General features: G+C 32.8%; 1 protein-coding gene and 1 long non-coding RNA gene across 2 annotated transcripts; both read left to right on the forward strand.

The window, feature by feature from the left end:
• The first annotated feature begins 273 nt into the window (after positions 1-273).
• LOC149779575 (uncharacterized) lies at positions 274-1,762 on the forward strand. The gene is made up of 3 exons (XR_016415431.1): positions 274-366; positions 895-1,110; positions 1,627-1,762. It is a non-coding gene; the product is annotated as an uncharacterized LOC149779575 (long non-coding RNA).
• Positions 1,763-2,725: 963 nt separating this feature from the next.
• Positions 2,726-8,447, forward strand: LOC149779576 (uncharacterized). Its single transcript, XM_089938444.1, has 5 exons — positions 2,726-2,746; positions 3,573-3,716; positions 4,673-4,787; positions 6,757-6,849; positions 7,812-8,447. The coding sequence occupies exons 1-5, from the start codon at positions 2,726-2,728 to the stop codon at positions 7,949-7,951; spliced, it is 513 nt and encodes a 170-aa protein (XP_089794570.1). The 3' UTR covers positions 7,952-8,447.
• Positions 8,448-11,178: the final 2,731 nt, after the last annotated feature.

Consider the following 11,178-nt stretch of genomic DNA (forward strand, 5'->3'; position numbering starts at 1 on the left):
CCTGTATTAACATCACGTCCAATATTTGATAATGATTTCAAATACTGATGATGCAAACATAGAATAATTGCTTATACCACTAAACCAAGTTTGTGTCATATCGTTTTCTAACCGTGCAGAGAATTCAGAGAGAAATGTAATTCTACTTTACCAACTTCTTGTGATACTGATATAACTCTTTGTTATTATTATAATTATTATTATTATTATTATTATTATTATTATTATTATTATTAATCATGAATCTCAATCGTCTCTAGACTCAACAAAACAGTGTATAAGGAGCTGGATTTACAGAGACGTTTGCTGGATGCCGCTATGAAAAATCATATGGATCTCTTCAGGCAACTGCAAACGCTACAAAAGGTGACTGTCTTTACAATGTCTATCTACCTTTTGAATAATTCATCGCTCTGGCTATGTAAGATTGCGGAGAGAGAGAGAGAGAGAGAGAGAGAGAGAGAGAGAAGAGAGATAGAGAGATTATTTTAAGGTCTGTTTTAAACAGTCAGAGAGGATATGTTGTTCGAATTTCTGTGCATCTCGAAGATTGGTACATCATACATACGATAATTTATTTACCTAAAGTGCCTTATTTAATACTTCGCACTTTTAATATTTTTCAAAACTGTTGTAAGATAAAATAACTTCTATCGTGAATGATTCCCAAGCAAGGTCATATAGTCATATAAAAGGCGGGTCACGATGACCTTGATTACAGGTCAATATACCAGGAAGGTTCGCTGTCTTTTGCAGATTTATTCTTTATCTAGATGTCCATTTTGGATAGAAAATAATCATTTCTTGCGTGTTGCTATTAAAAACGTAGGAAAAAGAGATTGTATTTATATGATTTTCAATCATTTGATATGTCATACAACCATAATCTTTCAGAAATGTCTTATGTACCAAGACAATGTGAAAAAATAGCAGCAACAACTGCAGATAAAACTTGAACAGCAAGAAGCAGGAAGGAAAAATGGAACAGAGAAGGAGATACTAACCCTACAGAAGAAGCTTGCCATGAATGAGGAGTTGTCAGACCTGGCCTACCTCTCCTACCAGGCTGTACTAGAAAAGGAGATATACACCAGGAGCGAAATGCGACAGGTTAGGGAGCGACATGTCATCAAACGTTTATTTATGTATTTATTTTATTGTCTCTTGAAAGCAAAATTCAAAAGATCTAGTGATCATGAAATTACAGACAAAACTCAGAATAGTTACTTTACCCTTACTGCTACATGCAGACTACTGGCGATGCTAAAAATGCGTTCAGTTAACCCTCCATATTCATCATTTCAAGGAAAGGTTAGTAGTTTCAATTAAGATAACAAAAGGAATATTTCACGGTAATAACCGAAAACTCCGCACAGTTTCTGACACACTTAAGCTCCACCTTGCTTCGGTAGTGCTAACTTAATTATTGAACTAAAGTGACATTTTTGCGTATGTGATGTTGCATAAATGTTCTCTAACTCATCATTTAAGACACACAATTTTAAAATATTATAAATTAACATTTACCTATTAAAATGTAAATATGTAATATATATCGTCTGACAAAATTCATCTTAGATTTAACTCGATGGAATGGAATGAAGACATGCCATTTTACCATTTCAGTTGTCTGAGGTTCTTCAACAGCAGGTAGTCGAGAGGGCATGTGCTAAACTGGCAGAGTCGTTAGAGGTTCTAGATGATCTGGCATGGTGCAATAAGCTATCCGTGTAATTAGTTAATTAATTTTCCCTTGATTTTCTCGCTTATTCAGTAACATCCCTGTCTCTATAATGTTGTGTCTTAACCAAAGAGGTCGTCCGCACCCAACAAAATATCCACACCATTAATTTTTTTCCAGTCATTCTCTAAAGATTGAATTTTAGTTTCCAAACATTTGAGAAAAGGCATATTAAGATATGAAATAAAGCTATGGGATTGCTGTTTTTTTGTCGCCTTGGAGACGAAAACGAAATTTTCCGAAATCCAGGAAGAGTTCCTAATTTTCAATGACAGATGCAAGCAGTTCTATGTAGAGCATAGGATTATTTCCACATCGGCTGTCATGAAAGAATGAAAATGATTCTCCTGCAAAAATAGATGCGTGCATGCATGAGTAAGGTGACAAGATGAATGAAATCGTACCCATTTGGAGACAAAGATTGACTCTGACAAAATGTAATACCATATTTAATGCTGGACAGTTATTGCAAACAGGGTTTCCAAACGAGAAAAGAGCCTTTATGGCAGATAATCATTTTATCCATGCTTCTTGGAGGACAAAACAGTGGAAAAATGATAAAGCACTAAATCAGTTCCTAGGCATCACATACCTCGGATCTCAATGCTATCGAGAATATATGTCAAACAGTTAAATGCAAGCTTGAAATACTACTACACAAAATCAAATCTAGGTCTGCTTACATTCGAGCTGTTCACTATATTTAGTACCCTTCCAATTAGTCTTTAAGCAGAGTACTATATGACTCAATATCCATAGAATGTAGTCTTTTTGATAAGAACAAGGGAGTCTAACACCATTATTAGATATGCTAGTACCATTTTGTTTCACATTGTTGCAACTAAAAATAGATACCATCGTGGTTAACAAGGCTTGGCTGTTTGATCGACTGAATCCTTGAAAATCGATCTAGTGCCTCCACGTATCCAATGCAGATTTTATTTTCTCGAATATACACGCACGTATTTTCGATCTGTCTTTAGTATGAGTGCTTTCTCTGCGAAGGTAAATGGTAGACAGGTAAAGGGAATGATATATCACCTAATAGAACACGTTTCAATATATATGCTGAGGATGCTGAAAATACATTTTTATGGTCAGTATGTTTACTCTCCTAGTTTTGTTCTTTCTTTCTGTATTCCTAAATGTTTTCTTTTGTTTTTATGGGTTTTCTTTGAGAATTAAACAACAAATGCCCAGCATGTTAACAACTCAGTTAAAAGTGAATTGAAGTATATTAATGAAAATGAATATAGCTGATGAATAGATCTCACACACATATACTCAAGCACACAGATTAGATTTTCCGATCGGTGTTTCAGGTTCTGCTGGTTTCCATTTGTCCCTCATTCGGTAAATTAAAACTCTTGAGTAAGCTTTAAAGGGCGTAAGGAAGCTAGTCTTAGGTTCGCTAAGTACAGTTGTTTTTGTTTGCTTGAAAGCAATGTTTAAACTCCGTTATTACAGAAGTGACACTGAGATCAGACTAAAAGTTATTGCTGCTAATGAAAACAGTCTCTCTAATTTGCAATAATGAAAAACATTAAGCGGCTTTTAAATCACTCATTTCATTAATAAAGGTCGAGTTTAGAAAAATGAAATATTTATAGCAATGATATTTGTTATGCAGTGTAAGATGAAGTTACTCAATATATAGATGTATAAATAGTTTAAAAAGAGTATGCAGTTATGCACTTAAACTACTATTTCCTAATTTCTAGTCGGGTTGTAGTTTTTAGACCCAATATTGAATGTCTCAATCACTCTCTAACATATATTTATTCACCTACTGGCGTAATTTTGGTTGCTTATATATTTGAATTCTTGTTAGCTGGCTACCGTCTTACCTTCCTACCTTATCTTTTTCCCAACTTCTAGATTTATTTTGGAGAAAATAAAGACCATTGACTGCCAGTATGCATCAGAACAATTGTACAAGCACATATGCAAAGCTTATGCGTTTCCAGATCCCGAGGTAAGTTTCCGATAGATCTCTGACCTTGGGTGAATTTCTAAAAAAGTATTTTGCGTACAGTTGTTAGTTTTATCTTTATTATTAGCTGCATTCCAGCTGTCTATAAAATAAAAAATAAATAATTTGAATTAGCCTTCCGGTCTTAAATTTTAAAAAACCACAACTTTGTATTAGCTTTCTCCCCTCATTTACATCCCATGCTTTTTACTCCTATTCCTTTTGTACTAAGAAGATTTTTATGTGCCGATATGCTGTTAAACGCCAGTCAAGACACCAACTAACCAACCAACCAACCAACCAACCAACCAATCAGTCAATAAATCAGTCCACAATCTCTATATATTTAACCACAAGTTACCATGAATGTCACAGTGACGTAATATTAGTTGGTTTATTTCACTGAAGGGGTGAGCACGATTTATTTAATTTCTATTTATGATCGTCAGTTCAGATGTATGTGCTTGAACTATTTCATTCGAAAGAGATTTTTTTATTAAAAAGGATGAAACTTCTTCTATGTGAGGAACGTAATGACTCAAAATTAAATTTTCCTTGATCACCAAAGTCATAAGACAATTTCTTCTGCATGCAAAAATAAAATGAGAACCATTCTGATTAAAATAAAAAAATATTTAAAAAGAAAATAAAAGTTCTGAATGGTAATAACAAGGCACCATTTGTGGCATATCGCAAAATGATTGGATTATTTTAGAAACGATTTGTAGGTGGAAATCGACCATTGATGACAAATTTGAAATCAACTAACAGTTTTTTCCTAGTATCTCATTATTAAGAAATAATATACCGGAATCAAGCTGCAGAAAATATGTCAAGTTTCTGTTATAAGAGTGGAATTCGATTGGTCAATTATAGAGCGGTTAGATAGACTGCAAATGGTAAAATAATGAGTTGTCTTTGCACATGATAATTTACTTTTCAATGTTTTTATTTATTAGGAATGGAATATTAGAACCGATTATCACGTCGAACTACAGGATCCTGCATTATATTCCAGTGATTACTGCCTAAAAAAGGGCGAGTTCCTTCGTCTTGTGGACGTTGAGGAACCTGGTGAATATATATATATATATATATATATATATATATATATATATATATATATATATATATATATATATATACACTGAAATTGAAAGGAATTATTTTTAATCCAAATTTTTTACATGTGTCATGTCATATTACGGAGACTTTTTAAAAGCAAATTTTAGTGAATTTTGTGGATTTTGTATTCTGCAAAAGATTTCTATTCTTTTCTATGCGGTAAGTGCTGATGTTGTTTTCTTACAATAGCTTACTGTTGGTGTTGTTCTTATTTTACTAATTGTTGGTGTTGTTCTTATTTTACTAATTGTTGGTGTTGTTCTTATGTTACTAACTTACACAATTCGATAACGGGCTTATGCGTGAGTCTGATTTCAGCTGGTAGTGTTGTAAATGCTAGGTACTATATCATCTGCCAGTAAATAGCTGAAACACAGTCTGACGCGACTTCACATAATCCATAATGGCCGGTTTATTTATTTATTTTTATTCCTTTCTCAGCAGCGGAAAACTTGTGGTGTCTTTGGGTTAAATAATAATCATTCTGTTGATGTTTTAAAATTAAGGGATAATATTGTTTTCGATCTTAAAAAACGATCCTTTCGTTATTTTCTCGGATTTCAAAGATGCAAGTATTATTTTGTATTGTTTGATGTGGGAATATATGTTATGCTTTATGGCTACATCTCGTGCCAAATAATTATGTATTTGTTGACACGCAACAAGTGATCTAAGTTTATATTATTGATGTAATTCGTTTTATTAACATGATTAATATTACTGACGTAATTGATTTTATCGAGTGATTAATATATTTGATGCAGTTGATATTATTATCGTGACTGAAATGAATCAAATTCTATAATTAAAAAACCTTGATATCATGTATGTATATATCAATAGATTTTACATCAAAAGAATGGTGCATATTGGAATACCTTTATCAGAATATACAGAGCAGAAATTACAAATGACGAATTGGTAATTTATACTACTATATGTTAGGTAATGTCGTCACTTTCAAGTCTATTGATACAAAATAACGAAGATAATACATTTAGGAGTTTATTCTCCATTCGTATGTGTTAAAAGGCAAAATTCAAGTGGTAGAAAATTGAATTAAGGCTAACTTTTATTCGTGTAGTGTATTGTACATCTGCATGTCAAATGTAAGACTTTTGTTGGGAAATGGCTCATTGCTTTTTAATCTTTTCAGCTGAGTTATGGTTAAAGAAACATCTGTAAGGCCTTGTTAATAATACACCGTCATCTGCTTTGATGTCTCTGCGGTTTGAACAATGGTGAATAAAAGGAATTTGCTTGTACTGTTAGAAGATATCTGATCGCGACAATAAAAATCAACTGCTATGATTATTTTTATTTATATGGTATCTCTGTTCTCTGATTTCTATTAAAATGCATCCGTGGTTTAGTGTTTCTGGCCTTGATCTAACAATGGATGATTCTACAATAGAAAACAGTCTTTTGGTAATTCAGTTGCAGTAACGTTTTTTAACATATCAATTAGTTAGGGCTTAAAACCAAAGGCTATAGGTAAGGGAAGCGGGTGCGCTTGAGCTGCGATCACAAAAAAAAATCTTCGAGTGCCTACATGGCGTTTCTCGTTGTTAACATTAGTCATTATTCCTTTCAGCTGAATTGTACCACACTTTTCAGTTGAATTGTACCACAGTTTTAGTTGAATTGTACCAGACTTTCAGTTGAACTGTACCTCACTTTCAGTTGAATCGTACCACAATTTTTCAGCTGAATTCTACCATATATTTAGTTGAATTCTACCACAGTTTCAGTTGAATTGTGCCCCATATTTCAGTTGAATTGTACCTCACGTTTCAGGTGATTTGTACCCCACATGTCCGTTGAATTATACCCCACGTTTCAGCTGAATTGTACTACAATTTGCAATTAAATTGAACTACACTTATAACTGACAGACAAGCATTGTTATCGTTTCCAGACACAAATTTGGAAAGCAGACCAGAAGAAATATACTTTAAGGCAGTTACCAACTATAAGAAAGGGACCGGGTCAAGTCTCACCTTCAAGAGAGGTAAATACAAGATTCCATGTATCTGTGGTTAGAGAATATGCGGAAGAAAATTTGAATTTGCTCGTAGTATTCAATTATTCAGTGTTTTTATTAAAGTCACATTTTAGGGGTCCAATTCACGGACATGTGTATTGAAGGAGGACAGTGAAATTTACCCTTCAACTCGTATTATTTCATTCAATCCCTCGATTAATTGATACACTTTGCAAAAACCACCAGTAGCGTGGGATTTGAAAATGATTGCAAAAGCATTTGTGTATTCCAATCTTCTAAAAGTAACCCGAGAATAGATATTAGTACATAACTTGAGAAAGATTATACAGTGTATGTGAAAATATTTATAGAAATAGTATTTTGCAAAAGATGTATCACGTGATTATCGATAATATCACGTGATTGTTGTTACATTCTTGGCGGTCTTCATCATGGTGCTGTATAGCTGGGAGTGGGGGACGTCCTTCTGCTCGTCTTATGAAACTAACGTTAGCATCAAATACATGTGCTGTTAAGAAATATTGTATAGTGTCCATTGTAAATCTGTTTTAAATCAAAAAGATTGTATGCTTTAAAAATATCCCATCCACGAATAATTAATGGTCTACGATTCTTACACATACCTATTAGTTCATGCTTGACCAAATATGAGTCAAACATGTTTCGGTTGGCTTTGTGGAATAATCGCATTATTAAGCATAAGTGTTTGCTACTTTGGCAGAAACTTAACAATATACCCATGGATAGGAAGACCGGGCAATGCTTGCCTGTTTTTTTATTCGATAATATGGGACATATTTTGTATAAACTGTCTGACATCCGAAGTATGGATACGCTCTCCCGTCTACACATTCCTTCACCATGTCATTTCACCAATGGTAATATATATATATATCAATTGTGTAATATTATGTACATATATATGTGACACTTGCTCCACTGTAAAAAAATTTAAACCATTTTTGCAGGTAACATTTTCAAGCAAAAGCTGGTGTCAGCAGATGGGACAGTTGGATTTGGATGGAAAAGATCAAGCAGAACTGGGATGAAAGTGTGGGGCTATTACCCAAGTTGTTTCGTTAAATTTGATCATTTTTCTAAGAAATAATTTATGTTGCTCATTCATATTCCTAATTTAAATCGATATCTTATTGTATACATATATTATCGTAAGCAGGGCCGGTGCAAGCTATGTGCAAGTAGTACGCTTGCACAATTGAGCCGTTTTCAGAGGGGCGTCAAACCACGGAAGAAAAGGGGTGGAAAAAATCAGACTTCTTATGAAAATATTTTATTTGGTCTTTAACTTATATCAGTTTTTTACGAGCTTTCTTAACAGCTCATGAATTTGGGAGGGTTGCGCACCAATTGTCTGTTTTGCACATAGCGCCATATTGCCTTGCGCTGGCCCAGATTGTAACACATATATGAGTCAATATCAAAATCCGCTGTTATTTGGGTCAAATTAAAATGAAGAAAGAAAAAAAGTGCTTACAATCCAATCTTTATTAGCTAAATTCATCGTATTATCTGTGAAGACGTAGGAATTAGCAAATAGATAGCGTTAACCCCTGTTTTAGCCAATCATGCAGTTCAAACATTCTTCACGTACCATAATTTTAGTGCAAAGCATATAAATATATATTTATCATAATATTTATACTGGAATAGTTGCAGATAGTATATTTTATATAATTAAAGTCAAACTGTCCTCAGGTGATGGTACTTTAAAAAGATATGAACATTTACCAATTGCAATTCCAAAACCAAAAAGCTTCTTTTCAGGTAAGAATATAACAATTAAACATCATATATCACGTTTAATTTGGCATCAAGATTTTTTCTGTAACACTTATGGTTATTTTGGGATTAAAATATTCGTAGATATGACGATCATATACGTCTACTATTTTTTCTGCAGTCAAAATTGACAACTGCTACAGGAACGAAATCTCAGTTGCAGGAAGGACATTTTAGATACTTTATTCAGTTTTCATAAATAACTAATCCAGACATTGTGTAACATTATTAAATGCCTTGATATTTATTTAGATATATTTCTAGTACTGTTCTGAAATGCTAGCATTTCTTATACAATTACAGTGTCATATTTTGAAACAGTTGCATGATGGGCAGGTTGTTACAGGAATGACTTAACCTAGCAGTATGGATTACAAAATTCCGTAAATTAATTATTATCGTAGTGCTTATTATTAGTATAAATCTTTCTACTGAACAAAATTATGTAGTCAAGGACAAATGAGCCATTACATGAGAATACAGCATTTAAATTGTCTGCAACCATTACCTATCTTAATATATCCCCTCCTTTCATCACATGTTTACCCACCCCACCCGTCTTCTTCTAATCTGTCTTACTCCTCTCAATCCGTTCACAACCCATTAAATTCGTTTCCATCTTTGCTTCACCCATCTCAACTTCTATCTTCGTTTCAAATGTCTTACTATCTATCATCTTCACTTATCTTATCATTTTCCGTTTTTGCATTACCTGTCCTATTCTCCTTCTTTTCTACACCTGTATTACCCTCATCTATTTTTGCTTCACCTGTGTTACTCTCCACCATTTTTTTCTTCTCTACCTTTACCCTTTCCAATTTGTTTACATTTGTCTTACTACCTACCATCTTTCCTTTACTCATTTTGCACTCATCCTCATCTTCTTGACTGTATGAATTCGTTTCACGCAACATAATATATACTTAAAATAACACGCATCATGTATAGTTAAAAGTATGTATGGCATCAACCATCAGTCTTTCCCGTAACAAAATAAATCCATCCTGTAACAGAAACATAGTTTGTTTTCTGTTATATTTGCGTCGTGTTCATAAAATGTATCATCCAAGCTGTGAATGTCCAGGTTTTTAAACAGCAGTAATGTATTTCCTATTTCATTCAAAATGATTTACATATCTGATTGTAACAAATTCGTCTTTCCTAAAGCACACGTGTTCGTTACAGGATGGACTGTTAGAGGAAGGACATATAACATAACATAACATAACATAACATAACATGGCTTTATAAACACATCCCATTATTAATTTATTGTGAAGTATGTGCAATTTGTATAATAATCAAAGAAAATGGGGTTCAATTTGAAATGAAAGTTTTGTTTTTGTTAAGTTATTATCCATTGTTGAAAAAATGGATAAAGCAAAATGCATGAGTAATAGGGTGAAAACGTAAACATAATAATATAAATTGTATGTAAATGTTTTTTATTACCAATATTTATAAACTATGACATATTCTATCATATCTAAATGAAATGTTTCATAATATTCCCTATTTTTGTATACTTTGAATAATTATTGACATATTTTGGTATTGACTCATATTTCACATTCATAAATATCCTTAAAACCATCAATGTCGAGAGTAGTTCACGTTTAATAAATGAAATCAATGATAATGGTAGTTTAACAGAAAATGACTGGATCGATCCAAGTCAGCCTTCGTACCTAGAATAAAAGATTTCAGTAGCAAAAGTTTCTATTTAGGCTACAACTAGAATTAACATGCATTAATGGCATGTAAAATAAATTGAGTAACAAAACATGATGTAGTCGTATTTCAGTAAACTATACAATAAAAGAAAATCTGCATTTGATTCATTGTGTTACTCTTAAGGAAAAGAAAATATGATCTATATTTTACGATGTGATGACGTCTGTGGTATTTGTTTTACAGCCGATGAGGTGCGCTCTACAGATATTAAAGGTTCATTTAATAGTTACTAAGATCTACAAGATCTATGTCTTTTTTAAATGGGATTTTTTTCTCTCTCTAAAAATCTAACCTAATGCAAAATGTGAGACTGCAGAGTGCCACCGTAAAACAAATATGGAACTTTGTGCAATTTTGTTTTCTTTTTTCATGTCATCGTGTATGATGTTTAAAACAAAATTTTAAATTTAGGTTTATCATGTGCATGAAAAACAGCTTTTATACTTATTTTACTCTTGCTTGCACAACATGCCTTGTGGACGTATTGTGTAAGTAACGGCTTTAATTAAGGCAAAAAGAGAAAATTTAGAGTGGTGTAAACCTAAACTTAAAACTGTTGTATTGAGTGATAGAAATATATAGGGAAAATATTTTGTTCATGCGCCTGTATTGAAATTAACAAATAAATAATAGCAAATCAAATTGGCTTTTTCCCATATTCTGGTGTTAGTAGAATAACCTGACATTTGACCTCCGTGAATCTCATCTCTTCCATCCTTTTGAAAATGAAAATTTTAATATTTACTTCTCAGAAATAATTGTGCCAATTTGTTTTTCGTTCCTGTCTTTCAAGAAAACATT

The sequence above is a fragment of the Sinohyriopsis cumingii genome, chromosome 17, assembly GCF_028554795.1.
Source record: "Sinohyriopsis cumingii isolate HCF-2022 chromosome 17, ASM2855479v2, whole genome shotgun sequence".
Lineage (NCBI taxonomy): Eukaryota > Metazoa > Mollusca > Bivalvia > Unionida > Unionidae > Sinohyriopsis > Sinohyriopsis cumingii.

Excerpts from the sequence above, each read along its gene's own strand:
- LOC149779576 (XM_089938444.1), top strand. The coding sequence starts at position 2,726 with ATGAGTGCTTTCTCTGCGAAG. Across the intron at positions 3,717-4,672 it reads ATGCGTTTCCAGATCCCGAG|GAATGGAATATTAGAACCGA; the intron begins GTAAGTTTCCGA and ends TTTATTTATTAG. Across the intron at positions 6,850-7,811 it reads AAGTCTCACCTTCAAGAGAG|GTAACATTTTCAAGCAAAAG; the intron begins GTAAATACAAGA and ends CCATTTTTGCAG.